Source organism: Ictidomys tridecemlineatus, chromosome 12, assembly GCF_052094955.1.
Source record: "Ictidomys tridecemlineatus isolate mIctTri1 chromosome 12, mIctTri1.hap1, whole genome shotgun sequence".
NCBI lineage: Eukaryota > Metazoa > Chordata > Mammalia > Rodentia > Sciuridae > Ictidomys > Ictidomys tridecemlineatus.
The window spans coordinates 54,019,682-54,041,673 of NC_135488.1; the positions used below are offsets into that span (position 1 = coordinate 54,019,682).

Below are 21,992 nucleotides of genomic sequence, written 5' to 3' on the forward strand. Positions count from 1 at the left end.
CATGAAATTCTTATAACCTTTCCATTTATTAGAGTAATAAAAATTTACTCTAAAAACTTAAGCAGGTATGTTAGTGTACACCTGCAACCCCAGCAACTGGGAAGACTGAGGGGTGGGGGGATCACAAGTTTGAGGTCAGCCTCAGCAACATAGTAAGATCCTATGTCAGAATAAAAAACAAAAAGGTCTGGGGATGTAGTTCAGTAGGAAAGCATCCTGGGTTCAATACTTACTACCAAAATAATATAATAATAAAATAATGATAATTAGAGTTATGAGTTGGTTTTCAAAGTGGCTGTGAGAGGAGACCACACCATTATAGAAAAAGAAAAGAAATCAAGATCGGTTGATACACACAATAATTACCGAGGGAAGGGAATATTAGTGCCAGGCACTGGGCTAGCTTCATTCTGCCAGTGGTGTATCTTTATCCCCAATTTGCAACTGAGAAAAATGAGATTGGGAGCAAGCCTAGGACTGGGGTGAGAGGAGTAAAGCATTTGCCTTAGGTTTAAAAGTTAAGGGGCACCAAGGAGTTCAATAATTATGATAAATAATATTTTAATGCAATATTTTAAAATATTAATATTAATACAAAACATCCATGTTGAACAAAATATCAAGGTTTTAAATAAGGTTAAGACTTGAAAGGGTAAGAATAAGGTGGATCTATTGAGATGAGTGTGCAAGTCCAGCATCAGATGATATTTATATCTATCAAACTTCAAAAAATTCGAGGATGGTCAGGTGCAATGACATAAGCCTATAGTCCCAGTAACTTTGGAGGCTGAAGCATTAGAGTTGCAAGTTGGAAGCCAGCCTCAGCAACTTAGCAAGACCTTCAGCAATTTAGCAAGATCTTGTCTCACATTAAAAAAGAAAGAAAGAAAGAAAAATGAAAAATAGGACTGGGAAAGTAGCTCAGTGGTAAAGTGCCCCTTTGTTCAATACTCAGTACCAAAAAAAATTAAATTAAAAATCAGGGGGATATATTAATTCTAAGAACAGAGTTATCTGACATTCATATTTAACCTGGCATTCTGAATTTTTTGCACTAAATGAAGCAACCCTACCACCAGAGAGAACAGTAATTCTCAGGATTGTAACTTGGGTTATTACTGACACATGTGGGAGGGGTTCTATAAGCAGAGGCAAATGTGAGTATTCTACACCACATGTAGAATACCTGAGACTGTCCAAAAGATGTCTCTTCTTTGTGAGGTAGTAGCACTGTGGGAGACACACAAGAAGTGAAAACGCTGGGCTTCATTCTGGGGTGCTCCTACTACAAATGAGTAGACTAGAGCATGGGGCCAGCACCACTGATGACTGTGCAGGAGGACTAGCACTTCACAGGGCTGAGTGCCTCAGAAGATGGAGGAAGCAGCACATTTGGGCAGCCAAGCCATATCACAGAGGGGTTGAGAAATTCAGCTGACCTTTACCCTGGCTCAGAATTAGGAATCATTTTGAGTCACCAAAATCCAAAAGGCATCAAGACAGGAAGTGACAAAATGGGTTCCAGGAGAACAGGTGTGAAGTGGGACACTCTTTTCTTTATGATGCAAAAGGATCAGTTTGATCTGTTTCCAAGGTAATATTAACAGATGATTCTTCACAGTGTGATTCCACTCACTGTATTTTATTCTGCAAGCCAAGAAATCTCTGGGGACAGTAGATTTCATGCCACCATTGTTAGGATTCTGTTTGTGCAGTCAAGTTTCTTCAGCCTTCAAGTGTTTGGCTGAAGTCAGCTCAGAAATGCAGTTGACTTGGGTGCCATGTGTGTTGTCACTGTTTAAGGAGGACAGGAATTTTTAAGCAAGGACTAGAGTTTAGAGAATTTGAGCCATTGTTCAGAATAGTCAATTCATTCACCCTTTGTTAGCTCTAATTTCTTTAAATAAAGTTATGTACATAGGGATAACAGTAGCAGCCCCACAATGCTCAGGTTTGCACCACATATGGAGACTTGCAAATCATCAGGCCATTCTTGGCTTTGCTCTGTTATGTCTGCATTTGAAAATAATTTTAAATCATCAGCCCAAATTGGACAGGAAGCTAATCACTCAGAGAGAGACAGATAGACAGACTAGCCTCCTAGTGTCAGCACCCCCTATGATTAGGCTCTGTGATCTTGGATAACGATTTACCCACTTTTTTCTATGTCTGAGTTTTTTCTTAAGCACCACGGATAGCATAATATATGCTCTGTCTTCTTCACAAGGTTAGCAGGACCATCAATCATGATGTCAGTGTGCTGGAAACAATAAAAGGCATTAACAGTATTCAGGGTAATTAGGAAAGTATTTTTTGCTATGGAAAAATGAAAGAACTGATTTAGAAACTACACTGAAACTATTTTCGGATCACCTGTGCTTCTGCTTTCTCCATTCAGGCAGATAACATATGCAAACCTTGCCAAAAATGAGACTCCAAAAAGGGAAAAGTTATTTCTCTTTAAGGAAAGAATATTTTGGGGCAGTTCATTTTAAATAGACAACCAGTCTGGGATATTTTTAAGAAGTGAAATAAAGAGCAGAAACTCCAGTTTGGTCTTTTACATAGTGCGTTCTTGCATAGATTTGTTAAATAACTAAGGATTTGACCATCATCTTGAGCAAATTCTGGTGCCCCGGGGAGTCACCCAGAAGTCTCCCTTAGGACTCCTTCATCCCCACTCCAACCCTCCAGCCTCAAATTGAGGTCATGACATAATAATAAACAAAAGTGTGTAAAATCTCTCATCTCTGGCCCCCTGCTTTTTGCTGAACAAGAAGAAAACAAAAGCTAGTTGTAACCACCCTCTGCCACTTCCCCCCAAGAGGAACCCACAGCTTCTTCAGTGTCCAGACTCATCATCCTTAGAATGAAGGGGCCAGAGACTAGCTCCAGAACTGTGGAATCTGGGAGGGCGGCAGAGAAACCCTAGAGCACATATAACCACTCCCCCTCTTGCAGAGAAACCTCAGTGGTTCTCCAGAAAAGGCTGGGATTTGGCAGTCAGTCGGATTTTCTCATCTCACCATCGTGGATAAGTGCTTGCTGTGTGGGATTAGGGTTGACATTAAAGAGATAAGATCTGTAACTCTGTTCAGCACAGCCCCTGAGCAGCAGTTAACTCAGTCAAAGGTGGCTGTCTCTCCTTTCCCACCTCTTCATTCCCCTCAAACAGGAGGACAGCAAGGTCCAGAGATAAAATGACAATGATTCTGATCACCTGGTTCATTGGTATCTGACAGTCTCTTGCAGTTTCTCAGTCCAGGTATTTTTTTCCATTCCATATTGAAACCATCTCCCATCTCTAAAGTCCCTGGAGTCTGGTGGTGATAGAGTGTTTCACGTTCTTCTCTTTAAAGGCTATCTGTAAAATCTCAAGTTTGAGGTATATGTCCTCTGTCACTTTTTGTCCACAGATCTTGCGTTATTTTCTTGGACCTGTTCCCCACTCATCTTCTTTATCTTTGCCTGCGGTGACTGAGGCTGCAATAGAGATAGCCATTTAATAAATACTGTTATTTAAAAAAAAGAAAGAAGAAGAAGACAGGCAGGAGTCCTCTCATATTGCTGTAGGCGCCTTTCCTAGTTGCCATCTGTTGTGCTGTGGAGGTGCCTGTTTACTAAACTTTATTTGTTTTAGTCTTTGAGCGTTATTTTACAAAACACATTCAGGATGGATCCATGGCTTGGATGGATGAGAAGAAAGAGAATACACTTCTTGATTTGGATTTTTGTAAGAAAGGCTTTCTTCCCCCATCTTCTGGCTTTAAACTCAAGTTTCGTCTAGCCAAAGTATCAGGTGTTGTCCTGAAGACCTTCATATCTACAGGTGAGCTCTACATAGAAGAATTGAGCCATTAACTAAAATTTTGCTTTTTATAATTAGTTAGTCTTCAGGAAAAACATAATATTTTATTTCAATATTTTTTTATAGTAACCTTTTGCTCCTTTGAAAAATAAAGACTCATCTACTTGGACAAAGATCTTCCTTCTCTCTTTCTCACTCTGCCTCTCCATAGCAACTTCCATATGACTCACAGAAGATGAATACAATGTACACAAGATATTAAAATTTATATACTGAATACTATACTATGATACCAAATCCCTAATTTACAAAACAAAATAGTAAGAAAAATCAACTTTTAAATCTTGGAAAATGAGCACTTCCCCCCACCCAATCCCCAGTACTGAGGATTGAACTCAGGGGTGCTCTACCACTGAGCTACATCCTCAAAACTTATTTTGAGACAGGGTCTCCCTACATCACCCAGGCTGTCCTTGAACTTGTGATCTTCCTGCCTCAATCCCCTGAGTCTCCGGAAGCATAGGCATTTGTCACCATGCCCAGCTGAAAATGAATGCTTCTTAAAAGCCTGTTTCCATTTCAGCCCCTCACCCCACCTCAAACACATCATCCCTAAAAGGTGGTCATTTATGCAGACCCTAGGGTTATTAATCTACCATCCAGCCCTTCCACCAGACCCACAGATGCACATCAACACTGTTCCAGCACCCAATGTTAACATGTGAGACATGGTTGTTAAGAAGGCAGATGTCTACCACTCTCTTCCTTTCCCTTGAAAGTACCTTGAATGTATGAGGGATCTTCAAAATACTGTGTAGCTGTGACTCCAGTGTATTGGATGCGTGAGGGGCTAATCAAATGCCCCTCGGTCTTCAAATTGTTGTCATTTGAAAGAAGTGGAAATCAAAATCACCAGAAAGGCAGAAAGCAATAATGTGCCGTGCACTCTATCTCCAACACATTTTGCTGTCATTTAAACCCCTGATTTAGACAATAGGATGGAGGAGGAAAAAATTATCTATTGATCCAGCAGTCACCGTATCATATTTGGAAGGTTGCCTGCCTACTGTCAAACCTCACATAGAGAAATCATATCCTCATTACGAATAGCACCATTATTTATAAAACATTGAATGTTCCATAATACCTTTGTATGATGTGTAAATCATAGTCAGAGCATATGCACCTTTCTAAATATTTCCCTTTCACTAGCTCAGGATATTTTTCTTGAAAAAGAAAGCAGCAATATCTCTTTAGAGTGGATAGAAGTGGAACAGTGACCATAAAGTAAATCCATGATGGGTACACACTGATGACATCAGAACCCACTTTTCCTGGACCCTGGGATGGTAGTGGGTAGAGAGAAAAGGGTGGTGAGAGGAAAAAAAAATAATATGTCTTAGACTTCCTCTTCCAGACTGCATCAATGCTCAAGGAGTCATCAATATGTGACCTAAAAATAACAGAGTGGTATTGGTGAGACTTCCATCAGCATATATGCTCCTTGACTTACGATGGGGTTATGTCCTGATACACCCATTGTAAGTAGAAAATTCATTCAATACATCGAATCTACCACACATTAGAGCTTAGAAACACAGTGCAGTGGACACTATCACTGGATTATCCTCATGACCGAGTGGTTGGTTGGGAGCTGTGGTCTAGGCCACTGCAGAGCATCATACCATGTATTATGCCTACTACCAATAAAAGATCAAAATTCAAAGCATAGTTTCTACAGAATGTGTATGCCTCATGCCATGATAGTGTTGAAAAGTCATTAGTCGAGCCATCTTAATTTGGATATTATCTCTTTAATCACATCAGTACCTACACACATGAGCAATGTGCCAAGAACTGGCTCAGGGAGATGAAGGAAGATCACTATTTCTTCCATCTTCCCATCAGACTCTCCAAATCCTTTCAGTAGAGGCTGTTTTTCCTTCTGATTCTTCCCCAAATCTCCCTGGCCAAGGAACAGACTTGTGATCACATCCAAACCAGGGCTAGTCAGCCATGGGTTTGAAGATTATAGATGGAACTATGAGGAACTAGGTATATATTTTTTCTTACTCAGATTTATAGACAGGTAGCAAATAAGCCTTGAGCTAGTTAGGGAATCTCTGAAAAACATACCCTACAAAAAGAGAAGCAGAGATGAGAGGAAGAGAGAGGGGAGAGAGAGGGAAGAGGAAAAGGGAGGGAGATAAGAAAAAAAGAGAGGTTGAGAGAGAAACTGGGGCAGGAAAGGAATGAACAGTTGGGGAAAGGAAATAAGAAGGAAGGGAGGGGAGAAGGGAAGTTTTGGAGTCAAATCAAAGTGGTGCATATAGTCTAATAGTCCATTCAAGTTGCTATAATAAAATACCATAGATTGGGTGGTTTATCACAACAAAAATTTGTATCTCCAAATGATGGAGGCTGGAAAGTTTTAGATACAATCACCAGCAGTCTAGGTGTCTTGTGAGGTCCTACTTCCTGGATCCTAGAGAGCTCTCTTCTTGCTGTTTGTTCAAATGGCCAAAAGGGCCAGGGAGCACCTGGGGTGTTTTTTATGAGGGCACTAATCCCATTCATGACAATTGTATCCTCATGACCTACTCACTTCTCAAAGGAGCCCACCTTCAAATACCATCACATTGTGAATTACATTTCAACATTTCAAATTTAGGAAGATAAAAACATTCCATCCATAGTATATACCAACTTGTAAAATAACTGTTTTATCATTATATCTACAGAGCTTACAGTTATGAATACCTAGGATATAATAGGCATTCAATAAATTCTAATAAATCAATGAATGAAACATTTAGCCTCCTGAATCCAGTTGTAACTAAAGTATAGTATATTTTAGTGGATTACCTTGTAACATAAACTAATAAATCCTCCTCCAATGCTTGTTTTTGTTTTCATGGTACAGGTTATCTAACCCAGGGTTTTGTACATGTCAGGCAGGTAGGTGCTCTACCACTGAGCTCTACCAGCCCCCTGTGTTTGTTAATGTTGGATTTCTGTTGCTCACATCCCAAAAGGCCTTGCTAAATCAGAGGTGTTTAAATACCAGGGCAAAGATAATTTGAAAGTGTGATGGGGTTGGAAGGTGAAGACCTCAGACAACATTCCCTACAGACACAGCCTGGAACACGACGTGTCTGGGAAGTCAAGCCTGGGCAGGGCATCCAAGTTCATTTACAGATTTTCCCCAGCACTAATCATTACCCATACTCTAAATCCTAATGCCATGTCATTTATTGCTCCCCTTAATCCAGTTCATCATGAACTTTGATAATTTTCCCATAAATAAGTCTTCAGTATTCATACTATTCCTTCAATCTCTCTGTCCATGGCACCCAGCCACCCCAGTGTAGACCTCCATCCATAGGATCCTTTGGTGATTTCCTTGCTCTTCATCCTCACCATGGCTGCCTAAGACTGAGCTGCTATTTCTCAACAGTCCTTGATCCTTATTTAGTTATTATTGGAGCCGTGTTTTCTACTGAATTCTTTGGTCTATATTTTAAGACTTCAGCTTCTGATCTCCCTCTCATAAAAGCCACATCTTTAGTCTCAACAACTCACAACCTTTCTTCCTTTGTTTTGGTCCATTGTGCCTAGCTAGAAGGGGCAATTCTCCCTTCTACCAACCACTCACTTAGTGAGTGAGGTTCAATCCATTCTTTAAGGAAAAGCTCAAAACTCTTCCCTCAGGGAGTCTCCAGAGACCTATCTAGCCCCTGAAGATATTCTCCTCTGAACCCTTCAATTAGATATTACACTAAACAATGCGGGTGTTAACAATATGCTATCCTGCATTATTTGCCAAGTTTTCATGTGGTTGCCGAATAAAATCCAAGCATTTTGTAGGTCAAGAATGCCTGGTTTTCTTCCAGAGAAACTCCCAGCATGAAACTCATGAGAAGTGCTTAGGAAATACTTGTGCATAGATAGAAAGATGAATGGTTCAAGTAGGCATCTGGGGATAGGAAGTAGGTAAGAAAGAAATAGAAGATTTGGAAAATATGAAGTCCTAAAAATAAATTTTACCTACTTCACAAATTTGCCGATCAAAGCCATAGGAAGTGGTGGGTAGGCACCTGTGCAGTGTTACAATTCTTGCTCCTTGATTTATTTTATCAACACAGGTGTAGTCCTCGGTGATTAATTGCCAGGCAACCCTGCGTAGAAGATATTTTTCACAGTGCTACCCTCCCAACCTTGGATGATTGCTAAAGCTGGGATTAATTCACCACATTTTCCTTCCAAGCCTGTAAGAGACCATGAGCTGAGAAAACTGCTAAAAAGATGCCATTTCATCTTCAGAGTTGAGATGAAAGTCGTCAATGTGAAGTCCAAATTCCCATTGATTTTTATTCACACAAATGCACGTACATGCACACACACACATACACACACATACACACTGAATACATTATTCATATTTCAATGAAACTAAAAGTTCATTTTTAAGTGCTGATTCCTCAAATCACTCAGCTACAGTTAAAGCCATGGACACCTAGAGAATCCCTGGAGTCTAGCACTTTCCTCCATCTCAAAAGGAGGTCAATAACTGGGTCCACATTGCTGAGAGTTCACAGAAATTTTAAAAATGACTCAATGACACAGGCAGAGTCTCGCCTTCATGGAAGGTGTGTTTATATGAGGACCTTGAGACTTAGCCTCCCTGTGCCTCATTTACACATATATCAAGAGTCAGTTAATATCATAATTCCTGAATCACCCCTTTCCTGCCAGTTCCCTGAAACTCATCCCCCTCTGAGCACCTTATAGGTACCTCCACTATTTATTTGTTGGTCATAAACAGTCTCCACTTAGGCAATAATCATGTGTTGTACAAAGCTCTATAATGTTGACTTTCAGATGTCACACCATATATAAATACATAAGATGCATCCTGTATTGTTTTGAAACTGGTTAAGAGTTTATGTCCTTTTTTTCCCCAATTAGAGACCCAAGAGCTCAATGACAGGAGAGTGTCAGCCAATTTACATTTCCTTAAAACTCTGAAAATCTGCACAATGTCTTTCATAAAATCAGCGTTAAGAAAATTAGAAATATGTACAGATAGGTACACATCATATATTGGATATAAGTGAAGTAATCAGCATTCTAGCTCTTTGATTTGTGCAGAGGTGGGATTGAAGGCTACATGTGTCTTCTCCAATGGTGAAGCAATATTGATGCCTACCTTCGTCCCCCAATAACACTTCCTAAACTCACTTTCTTCCTTTCTTACACTCACTCCCTCCCTTCCCGGCTGAAAAATCTCTCCTATACATGAAGAAGATACAGACTCAATTGTATGCATGGAGTTAAGATGTATATACATTTGGAAGAGAAAATGCAAAGAAAAGCTGACTTGTATCAAAAGAGGGAGTAGATAAGCTTGAGGACACTAGGTATCAAACAAATAGAGGTGATGCTTCTGAGGGATGGGAAGAACACTGAATGGGATAAGGAAGCAGAATATGCTAAAGTACATCTGGGCCTTTCTGTGTGCCAGCCCCAAGCAAAGGAAAGTAAGAAAGGTGTGTGGATGACAGTGGGTAGAAGCAATACCAGGATTGGGAGTACCTGTTGCTTTCTGCATGCCAGGGAACTCCAAAGATATCTCCACTCACATGCCAGAGTCACAGCCATTTTGACTGCCCAAATCAACTCCGACCTGTCTTGTCTTCGCCAGAGCCTACAAGACCCATCTCTTCCCTTCCTCTCTGGCCCCACTACCAGCCACCCCTTCTCCTTCTTCCATTCCCCCTCAAAAAGGCTAACATTGTCTGGAAAAGTGACTGCACAATTCCTGATCACTGATCACATGGCATTATCACTGTAAGAGAACTAACAGTACAATACTTTTTTTTTTTAATTTTATGGATATTTAAAATAACTAAAGGCAGATGCTCCCCATCTCTCATGCTGATGCCCAATAGGCGGCTATCACCTGAACAAGAGTAAACACTGAGCGCTCCTTGAGCTTTGGTAGACCGAAGCTTCGATGAGAACATTTGGAGTCTGCACCACGGTAGAACCATCTCTGGGGGCACTTTCTCACCCTGGGAACCAATGAAAACTTTATGAAGCAAATAGCATTTTTGCAGCATAACAGTTAAAAACTAAACTAAGTGGAAATCAGGCCGAAACCCTGGAACACATGTCTCACATCGTCCCAAATATTCCTCACTATGTGACTCCCATAAACACCATCTGCTGTGTTAATTTGTAAAGAATTACAAGGTTCTTAAAATTACACTTTGCTCTCTGTAGCGTACACTGTGTCTATGAAGGGGGAGATTGAGAATGCACACCACATCCCGTCAGACACTGAGATCTTTTTCCTTCCTATGCTGGGTTCTTACTGAAAGTTTGCTAGGTCTGCATGGAATTTTAAAAAGTGTGTCATAATTTATGCAGTCCAGCTGTAGGGGGCAGGGGGAGAAACAAATAATGAAACAAAACTTACAGGGTAAAATCTGTGGCTAGGTTGTAATCCTAGCATCTGATGCACTTTCAGACTTGTGTGCATATCTCCCACTTTTCTGGATTCTCATGACAATAATGAAAACTTCAGTTATACGTCAAAGTGTCAGAACAGCTATAATTGGAGGAGCTTCTTGGGAGAGGGTATTTACTTCTCCACTGCTGGTTCCTGACCTCCAGGGCCTCTTTAGACTCCTTGAGCGGAGGCTGAGGATATTTCTCAGTTGTTCATCCCTGTCTACTCACAGAACCAGAGGAGAAACATCTCATCCACATACACACACACACACACACACACACACACACACACACACCCATACACACACACACACACACACACACACACACACACATCTCTGACAACACAGGGCTTTAGTAACACGCTGCTAAATGTAAATTTTTAGGTGAATTAAGTCCAAAGGGTATTGCTGGTTAGAAGACAGTAAATGGTGGCTAAAAATAAGTAGATAGAAGAATCTAAGGCTCAAAAATTCTTAGGCTGGAAACATAACAGTTGTCACAAATGTAGATTTCTGGTCCCTCTCCTGAGAGATTACATTTCAGTAACTCTAGAGTGGGGTCTAGAATTTTTCTTTTTTTTTTTTTTGTTTCAGTGCACAGCCTCAAACACACTAAGCAAGCACTCTACTACTGATCTACCCCCAGCTAATTTTCTGTTTTTTTAAGAAAAGTTTTTAAAATTACAGAAAAATTCTGAAAAGGAGATAGTTCACTGAGTTCCAACCTGACTTCTCCAATTTGATTAATGAAAACTTCTCCAATTATGACCCAGAGATCTGCATTTTTAAAATTTCATGAAATTCTTTTGATCAACTTAATTGTGAACTTTGCAATCAATTGTTGGTAATCAACCTCAAATGGGACCCAGAATTCAGTTAAGGTAATTCTACTTAATTCCTAATGAATTAGTCACTCTATCTCAAAAACCTGAGGATCTAAACCAAACTACTTAGTTATAAAAGAAGAAGAAGAAGAAGCAGGTCTGAAACACTGCCTGCATCCTTCAATTCTCTGAGAAATTAAAACAATACAGAACAAACAAACATACCCTGATGGAACATTTCAAAAAAGTCCCTGCACAAAGAAAAAAAAAGTTAAACCAGCTTCCCCAAATTCCTTGCCTGTCACCTGTCATATCTATACACAGGCATCAAATAAGGACAGCTGGGAGTGATAGAGAAAAAAAAAATAAGAGATTGCTGGTCTTACCAATGCATAGAGAGCTTAAGAGAAATTTTCTAGATTACAAAAATAAAAACATAACAACATGAGGGGCTGGATCCAGGCAGTGTTTCAGAGTTTCTGTGGGTAAACGTAAGTCAGTACTCTGCATTTTCTGAAAATTTACTTCTAAGTTCCTCTTTCCATGGTGCCAACCTCTCTGCTCCCTTCTAATTATGTCCCAGTCCTCCTAAGAGAAGAGCTTCCCTGAGCACCCCATAATAATCTCCTAGATGCCTACTCTGCCCTCTTTTTCCTCTTTCTGAAGCATCTTCTCCAGCTCAGATCAAGCTCTGTCCCTCCCTGAATCCACCAGCAGCTGCACAGAAGTCTCCCTTCTATCTGCCACAGAAGAGCCGAGTCCTTTTCTGATGTCAGGAGATGCCATTCCCTTCAGACAAATCTCCAAAGAGTTGTCTCTGCGCAAGAAGGCAGAAGGTCTCACCCCACATCCGCCATAGTTAGACGTCTACTTGTAGCTGTTCCCTGTCTTCCAAGTCCTGATGAAAAAAAAAAGGCAGGAGTAGGACTAACGGTTTCTGCTTGAAGTTTCTCTGTTCACTAAGAATAAGCTGAGCTGAATGAACTATGGTTGCTTCCAATTATGTCATCAGACCTACAGAAAAGTGGATTTTTTAATACTAATTGTAAGTGAAAAGAGCCTATTGGAACAGGTTGGCAGTAACTCTTAAATCGTTTGATAATGCATATGTCAATTGCATATGTAACACTGTAAAAGTAAAATGAAAATGTTGTAATCATGTTTTGCATTTGAATGTATGTGTATATGAGACAGAGAGAAAATGAAAAATTCATCTGGTATTACTGCTTACATATGGGTACTCTCTTCTCCAGTAGATAGAATATAAACCGTGAGGAATAGACCACATTTATCTATTCAAAAGGAGTTTCTTTTGTACCGTCAAAGGACAAAATTAAAACAACTTAGCTTCAACATCATAACTGGCTTTATTTTGCATTTCTACAATTGGCAATACTTCGTTCCATAAAATGGAATGAATCCTCTGATAAGCTGAGCAGAAGTGGTTGATTTATAGACAGAAAAAGTCTTGAAGAAAGCAAAAACAAAACAAAAGGAAAGTGGATTGGTTATTTCAAAGTTATTTCCCATAGGAGGTAGGGATGGGGGACAGAATAATAGGAAAATCACTGATAAGTTAGCAAGTTACTTCTGGTTACCTTTTTTTTTTTTTAAGAATTAATGCAGAGGGAACTTCATTATCATGCTAATTGAAATTGGCTTGTTTGTGAAATTTGGCTGTTATCTGACTCTCTAATCCTGGTGAATCAGGAGGTCAGATAAACAGTTTAGTTTCAGCTTGGTGCTGTGGAGCTTTAGCATAAGTGACTCTATTTTAATATTTAGTGCAGTCTGTTGGAGCCTAGTGCAAGAGTTTATAAGGTCCAAAGAATGGCATCATATAATTTTTATTTAACAGTACTCAAAGTTTTGTGGTTAGGGATACGACCAATGAGGGAGTCAAAATAAGGTTATTGCCCAACTTCCCAGGCTGAGATGGGACCACAGGCCACTGAGGAATGTGAATCCCCAAATCGCAGTTCCTCTAGAATTTAATATCATCCTGCTTGTTTGCATTCATAGCTATCTACCTGGTGATGAACAGCCATGAAAAAGCTATAGTGCAATCTCCAAGACTCATCTTTGTTTCCCAGAGGGCTTCTGTCACTGAGACTTAGGACCGAAGGAGCTGAATGCCTTGATAAAGAATTTAAAATTATTCCATTCTATACTCTCATATCAAATGACAAGGCCATCACAACTTCCACTGTATCCCCTACATGTTCTGCCTTACCTTCATGCCCTCTCTCATGTCTTCCCTTATTTCAAAGATTTTCTTTCTTTCTTTTTTTTTTTTTTTCCAGAGGAGTACTGAGGATCAAACTCAGCTTCACACAGGTTTGGTACTAGTAGGGATGCTATCACTGAGCTATGCCTCTAGCCCCCTTCAAAGAATTTTTGAAGCACACACAGACTGAAGTTATACCTTGTCCCCTTTCTGTGTGATGTTGGGCCATTTCCCTAAAGTCACTAAATCTTCCACTTCATCTGAAAACTAAAAATGCTGCCCGACCCAAGATCATGGTTAAAAACTAAATGAGATAATGTATAGGCAAAATGTCTATCCCTGAGTTGGCCCATGAAAATGATATCCAGTTAACAAATTTCTTACCCTGATCTTTTCCCTATCTTGATAGTAAGCTAATTATGGAGCGGCACAGTGTCCAGCATATGAACCACGAGTAGGTAGATAGAAAATAAATGGATTGAATGTCTGGAGAAAATAAATTGTTTTATAAGCTGGATCTGAGTTTTGCCAAGGCTTGCCATTTAGAAATTCTTGAGCATCTGAGTGATATTTAACACTCATGAAATTTTCACCAAGTTAAAGTCCATTCATGACACAATTCGAATATGAGGCAAATGAAAATGGAGAACCAGACACGGACCCTGATGTTTCACAACTGAAGGGAGACAGTTAAACTCTGACAACTGTGGATTCTTACACTCAGGAAGAAAGGGGAAAAAATGCTGGGGACCAATCCCGCCTTCTCAGTCCTGTGCATGGGTAATGAAATCAGTAGTGAACACACCTCACTGATGATTTTAATCAAGCTGAGCACCTGTAGCTGCTGGGAAAAAGGAGTCCCCCAAACAGCTCGAGTAGATTCTATTTCGGTCCCCCCTCACTTGGCATGTCGAGAAAGGGATAGCTTTGCTAAAATCAGGAAGCCAGATGCAGCAGGCCTGCCAAGGCTGATGAGGAGTCCTACAGGCAGCTGTTACTTACACATATTCTCAGTAAGGAGAAGCCACCAAAGAAGGGCTCCACAACCTTGCGACACTTAGAGATCTATCATTAGGGAATGATTGCAATTTGTAATGAATCTAGAAGTTCCCTGTAAAAATACTAACAAAATTGAGAAAGACTCTAGGTAGCTAGTTTGCTTCCTGGTTTTCATCCATTTCTACTGTTAGTCTGTAAACTTCATGGGATTAGTGACTTCATGTGTTTCCTTTCAGGTGTGCGTTGTCAAGTCCAGGAGCTGGCATGTGAAGGAGTGACATGAAATGTTGTCACTTTGGGAAACAGAAAGTTGTGCCCTAAATGGGTAGGGCAGAAAGGTAGGATTGAAGAACTCGACGTGAGAGGTGGGAGAAGGAAATTCAGAGAGTTAAAAAAAACAAACTCTGGAGCCACAGGAAATCTGTTCATTAAGGAATTTAGGCTTTAGAAATTAGAAAAATCCACGACATTAAACAAAAAAGAGGGAGGATAAATAATGGTGGAGAGATGGGAGAGGCAGAAAAAAAAAAAAAGGAAAATCAAGATATATTAATATAGTTTGAGGCAAAGGAGAGTTGAAACCTTACCCTGGAACTTGGGGACTCAACGTAGATCTAAAGCACAACAAGGGAACAGGATAACAGACCAGAGATCCAGTTACTATTACTGAAATAGAAAGTACTGATAGGTAGTCCAAAAAGAAGTCAGAAAATAGGAATCCAGAAGGGAGGTCAACTCCTGAGTGAAATCAGCTGTAAGTTTAATTTGAAAATGGATCATTGTGTTCCATTTCAAGTCCTTTCATTCCCTGTGCAGAAGGCAGGCTGGCACAGAACTCCGTGTTGCCTGGCAATCCACACCTCTCTTCTCCACCTACGCATCCACAGCACAAGGCCGAGCTTTTAGACCACCCGTGAGGCACTGCCCTTCCCTGGCCTTCCTCCCCAACCAGAGAGAGCCGCAGGAATCCTCACCCGCTGGGAAGGCCCTTTCCAACCTAGCTGCCCCTCCACCCGAGCCCCTTTTCCACAGATAAACCTAACTCCCTCCTTCCCCTGGTGATTAATCAAAGTCCACAAAATGGAAAACAAATTCCAAACAAATGAACATTATATCCAGTCTGAGTATTAGAACTTTGTGGGTTTTTGGGTAAGGCCATCAAGTGCTGGTAATCTGTGGTAGCCTTGGTCAGGACAGAATCTGCAGGTTACAAATAATGCTGGTCATGATGACTTTTAGGTGCCCTGTGATCTGCCACAACACTGTGCTTCAAGCAACAGATCACTCCATCTAATGATAATCTATTGAGGACCTAAATGATATTGAGCTGTACAGACGTGTGATATGGGCTCAACGGCACCTCCTTTACCTACTAATGTAATATGTTGAAGTCTGAACCCCAAGTACCTCAGAATGTGACTACAGGTGGAGATGGAGCCTTTCAAGAGGTGATTAAGTCAAAATGAGGTCAATAAGGTGAGCCCTAATTCAATAGGACTCGTATCCTTGAGGAAGAGAACAGGACACAGTCATACACAGAGAAAAAAAAAGACATTGTGAGAACCAAGAGGGAATTCTGACGGCCATCTCCAAGCCCTGGAAAGAGGCCTCAGACAAAACCAACCCTGCTAACAACTTCATCTCAAACTTGTAGTCTTCCAAAACTGTTCTTGAGACCTGCCAATCTGTGCCACTTGGTCATGGAAGCCCTAGCAAACAGGGTACAACAAGGTGCCAAAGCCATGATGTGTTGAGGTTTCACTTCCTGTTCAGATACCTTAAGAGCCCAGGTGAAGTAGGAGTTGAAGAGTGTGGAGGTGAGGGAAGGCAGGGAGGTGTGACTGCCTTCAGAAACCCAAACTGATTTCTCAGAAAACTCTTCAGCCTTTCATAGCACAAAGCCTATATCAATCAGGGGGTCTTAAAGGAAGAAAGCCCATGACCTGGGACAATTGGAAAATGGATTTCTCAAGTCTTCGAGCAGATTTCCTGCTCTGAATGTCAGCTGGCTTCCTCAGTCTTTCTCAAGCTCCTTAAACAATCCCTCTGCTCTACTGGAAGCTACTGGATACAAAATAAGTAAATAAATAAAACCTATTTAAAGCCATGTTCCTAATTGGCCCTCACACATTTCTCATCTCCGCAAAACAAAGACTAATTTTAACTCATGTTCTCTCACACAATTTAATTCAGGTAAAAATGTGACTTCTGTATACAGGATGTGGAAGCTTGCAGGTGTTTTTGATTAAGAACTCAAGCTGAGGTATTTTGAGTAGATAGGTGATACCTGTACTCTTATTGGTAACTTATTTTAATGGTGTCAATTTTTAAGAGTTCTGGTTTAACATACCTGGTACTTGAAGTGGCAGCTGATAGCTGTGTGTTTGAGAAACCATGAAAAGAGCCACTTTGTTGACTGAAAGTGAAGAAATACATGCAAAACTGGATCCTGGATCCACTAATCAAGATGAAGGATCGGGTAATGATCACTGTAGTAGGCACTGGGAACACAGCAAGACAGTCACAATCCTTACCTGCTCAGAGGCATAGCCTAAGAGTACGGTTTTCAAACCTTAGCACTATAGACATTTTGGAGCAGGTAATTGTTGTCGAAAACTACTTTACACATTGGAGGATATTTAGCGGCATCCCCAACTCTACCAACTAGATGGAAGTAGAATCCATCTTCCAGTAATAACAGTCAAAAGTATCTCTAGGCATTGCTAAGTGTCCTAGAGGAAAGGGAGGTAAGGTTACCCCCACTTGAGAATCACAGGTCTAACGAGTAAGACAAATAATTTTAAAAGGGATTAGAATCAGTAAAATAGTGCTATGATGTAGATATAACACATATTAAGTGAGAAGTTGTGGTAGTACAATAAATAAATAAATAATTTTTAAAACTCCCCAATGAGGATATGAAATAAAGACAAACAACAGCTAGTTGATGGGTGAATAGGATGTGTCACAAACCTGACTTTGATTTCTTACTTAATCCTGACAATATACTCACATTGAACATTTTACAGAGCTCACAGACACAAATACATTTGCTCAAGGTTCCAAGAGTGATGAACTCAGGATCTAACTGGAATTTTAAGCTCAAGTCCAGCTAATTCTTTAGGGAGGATGGAGAAATACCTTTGGATCAAAAGTTCAAAGCCAGCCTCAGCAAAAGCCAGGCACTAAGCAACTCAGTGAGACTTATCTCTAAATAAAATACACACTCAAAAAAAAAAAAAAAAAAAAAAAAAAAAGAGCTGGGGATATAGCTCCATGTTAAAGAAAACATTTCTGGTAAAATTAGAGAGATCTGTCTTTCTCAAAATTTTAAAAAGTAAATAAAATAAACAAGAGCTTGGGGTGTGCCTCAAAGGTAGAATGCTCTTAGGTTTAATCCCTGGTACAAAAACAAAATAACAACAAAAAACATTTCTGTAAATATGGGATTATAGAGGAATCTACACTAAGAAAATGTATCATTGACAGAATTAAATTTGGAGACTGTTTTGAAGCAAGAAATGCAGGCTCTACTGAAGAAGCTCTGGGTTCTCTAGCATCTGTGCTATAGTCTACTTGTGATGGTTAATGTGGGGTGTCAACTTGATGGCTTAAAGAACACCTAGAATATAGGTAAGGTGTTACTCCTGGGTATCTGAGAGGGTGGTGTCAAATGAGACTGGAGTGTGAGTCAGTGGAATGAGTCGGGAGACTGCCCCCAAGTATGGGTGGGCACCATCCAATCAGCTGGGAGCCCAAATTGAGCAAAAAGCCATTTTCTTCTCATCCCTGCTGCCTCTCCTAGAGCTGTAGATAACACTCCACTTCTCCTATTCTAAGACATCAGAACTTAAAGCTCTCCAACTTTTGGATTCCAGGACTCAAGCCAGGGCCCCTCACCAGGTCTCTCAGGCCTTTGATCTTAGATTAAGAGTTGTACTATTCGTGTCACAGGTTGGGAGGGCTTTGGAATCAAATTGGCCCATCCTACCAGTGTCCCAGGAGCTCCAACTAGCAGATGGCCTATCATGGGATTTCTCAGTCTCCTTAATCACATGAACAAATTTCCTTAATAAGTTCCTAATCCCCTCTCCTCTCTCTTTTATATATATATATATATATATATATAGTGCAAACATTCCAGAAGGAGGTTAAAAACAGTACGTGTGTATGTGTGCGTGTGTGTGTGCATCTTATTGGCTCTGTCCCTAATATACCATGGCTTGCCCTGGTGGTCAAGAGACCTCAAATATCTGCCTGCCAGCTACCTACCTACCGCCCACAGACCAAATCATCCCACATTAGCAAGGGTTCATTTCATAGGTAGAATGATAATTCCTTCCAATCTGCTTCCATTGTCTCACTTAATTAATAAGAATGCTTTTCACTCTCAAATTTTCCCCAGTTTGGATGACAAGTTTTATGATCACCTTATTATTAGTTCAATTAAATCCTGAGCTGAAAATTATTAGACCAGCTATTTATGTCGTTTTGTGTCATCAGACTCACCCTGTGAAAATCCAATCCATTATTTAATCATCATCACTAATATACATATGTTTCTTCACTTGCCTGAGTGAACTCCTTGAATGTCAGCCTATCATCCACAACATCATGTCCAAAGAGGTCATGGCAAATTTGATCACATTTGGGTCTTCAGCCCATCTCTCTCTCCCCTTCCTCAAACAGACCTTGTTTCCCAGCCTGTAGGTTCTTGAGTATTCTCACTGCCTGTATTCCCTCAACATTCTGTTCAACAGCACTGACACTGTGTTAGGATGGGCAAAGTCCACCTGTTGACTCCTCACTGGCTTTCTGAAGATCTCTTCAAATGTCGTCTTCTGTGTAAAGGATCCTTGATTTTCCCAGACATTAGTTGCTGCTGTGTGTGTGTGTGTGTGTGTGTGTGTGTGTGTGTGTGTGTTTATGTATGTATTACACTCTATCTTCTATCATCATTCTTCTCATCCTACAATTGCTGGTCATGTTATTCATATTTCTACAACGATATTATGATCTTTCTATCATTTATGTCTTCAATACCCGATACCTACTTGACATTTGATTAAATATTAGCTGATTGATTATACTATGGTTGACTATTAAAAATCAGAATTGGGCTAGGCATGCAATCCCATCTACTTGGGAGGCTGAAGCAAGAGGATCACAAGTGTAAGGTCAGCTTGGGTGACTTAGTTAGAAACTGTCTCAAACTAAACATTTTAAAAAGGGCTGGCGATATAGCTCAGTGGTAGAGTTCTTGCTTACCATGTGTGAGGCCTTGGGTTCAATCTCCAGTAATACACACACACAATTCAGAATTGGGCCACATTTTGGACAATCAATAGAAATTTACAGAGTGCCTACCATGTGGTAGGCATATCACTTTTGCTCTGCAGTTCAGGACATGCTATCCCATAATATGGCACCTGGGCATCTTGGAAAACAGCAGAAGCAGGAAGGCCACTCTCAACTTCCCTTTGTCCTTCTTCCTGGAAGTAAGTCATAAGACCCTCATGAGAGAGGAAAAGGCATCCTTACCTCTGAAGACCCAGGAATACAGAGAAGACTCTGAAGCCACAGCCCTTCTAAGTTCCCCCAGTTTGTCACCACTGATCACAGCCCTTTGTCCAATCACACTTCTCTACAAGTATCCGTTTCCTCCTCAAACCTCCCATTAAAAATACACAGGTGTACCTGTTTCATTTGGGTCTTTGTTTCCTTAGGAAGATTGTGGCACATACACACACTCAGAAACAATTTTTAAAAATGCATTACATAAATTATGTTTCTCTCTTGTTATTCTGTCTTTGGTTACAGGGGACCTCAGCCAAGAATCTAGTGTAATGACAGGTAAGGATAGAGATTTCTTTTTCCTTCCAGTAACACACACACAAGTAAGGGGCTATCTGGTATACTCTGAAGTCAGAATATCTGCAAGTATTTCCCACTTTGCTTTTTGTGTTTCTGTGAGGTCAGAGAAGTCGTTGAACTCTATTAGATCCTGACTCCTTTATCTCTAAAGCAAGGTGTCAGGACTAGATAATTTTCAGGATCTTCCCCACAGTGCTAAGTCATCCACAGTCAAGGTAACATACCAAAATCTCTAGCTAGTTGTGACTGAATCAGCATTGACTTGGCCTTTTTGTGGCTATATTATTTTCTTAGATGTCAAAGTACTTAAAATTACAAAATAATACACGAGTTAAGTATTTTGAGCAATACGCATGTGAATAAATTAAAAAGTGAAATTCCTCCCCACAACCTCACTCAGTTCCTTGTTGCACTGCAATTATTGGAATATCACTGCAATATTTTTCTAGGTAGCCATTCAAATCTCTTTCTATATATACACATGACAGAAGCTCAAACATTCATATTTATATTTTTTTTCTTTTTAGTGAAATGGGATATATTTTCTGCACTGTGTTCTCAGTCTCGCTGCTTCTCTCACCCACAGGAGGGCCCCAGTATTTCTTCCTGTGTCATGACATTGCAACATGAATACTCTAGCCTTTTCTGTGATTTCATGATATTTCCCCATTTTTAGTGAATCATCATTTATTTAGATGTTTCACTATAGTCTGGTATTGGTGCTGCCAAATTAATTTTCTATTTGTTGTAACAAAGGACTACAGACCTAGTGATTGAAGGCAATATGAATTCAGTATCTTACAGTTCTGTAGGTCAGAAGCCTAACATGGGTCTCACAGGCCTGAGATCAAGATGTTGCCAGGGCTGCACTCCTTTCTGAGGCTCTGAAGGAGAATCTTCTTCCTTGCTTCTTCTGCTTCTAGAAGCTGTCCACTTCCTTGGCTCACACCCCTTCCCAGGTTTTCAAAGCTAGCAAGTTAGCTTCTCTCTGACCCTGCATCTGTGGCTGTACCTCCAACTGTAGCCAGCGGGAAGGCTCTCCACTTTGAAGAACTCATGTGATTATGTTGGGTTTCCCTGGATAATCCAAATAATCTTTCTGGCTCAAGGTCTCTAACTTTAGCAGCATCTGTCAAAGTTCCTTTCGCCAAGGAGGGTAGCATTCATAGGTTGCAGGGATTAGGACATGAGTGTTTTAGAAGCTACTTTTCTGCCCAGAAGCTTCAGTATAGCAGTTTTACAAGTAAGAAGGCACTGCATATCTTTGTATGAGGTTCTTACACATTCAGGTGAGCATGTCCAAAGAACAGATTCCTACAAGTCAATTATTAGGTCAAAGGATATGTCTTTTCCTTAATTTTGAAAAATATTGAGAAACTGCTCTCTTTAAGAAGTCCCTGACATCTCAAATATCTCTCCTAAATTCATGAATATTAGAAAATGATGGAGGAGGAACACATTTGAGTGAAATAATATAGAATGGTTAAAATCCAAGTTCAACTGTAGTTTGTACAGTTATGAAAGGATAAAATATACTGTGATTATTTAACAAGACCTTTTCACTCCTTTTTGGGAGTTCAATAAAGGGAATTATAGGAAAAATAAAATACTTTACACAGTAGAAAATAAATGTTATGAACCTGTTCTTCAGTGTATTGCAATACACTGAGCTAGATGAATCTATAACTGCAGACCCAAGTTCAAAAAATGATACTACAGTTCCCTAGAGCATGGTCACCCAG

The 21,992-nt window shown here is 40.2% G+C and overlaps 1 protein-coding gene across 8 annotated transcripts in view; it reads right to left on the bottom strand.

Annotated features, from left to right (window-relative positions):
• The window catches only part of Ctnna2 (catenin alpha 2), a 1,061,169-nt gene that overhangs the window by 248,357 nt on the left and 790,820 nt on the right, over positions 1 to 21,992 (bottom strand). The window contains exon 1 of one of the 8 annotated variants that reach the window (XM_078028942.1): positions 3,221 to 3,244. The exons of the other annotated variants lie outside the window; for them this stretch is intronic. Within the exon in view, the coding sequence (XP_077885068.1) occupies positions 3,221 to 3,229 (9 nt within the window). The 5' untranslated portion in view covers positions 3,230 to 3,244. Of the gene's footprint in view, positions 1 to 3,220; positions 3,245 to 21,992 lie in introns of those variants that run through there. 8 annotated transcript variants of the gene reach the window in all.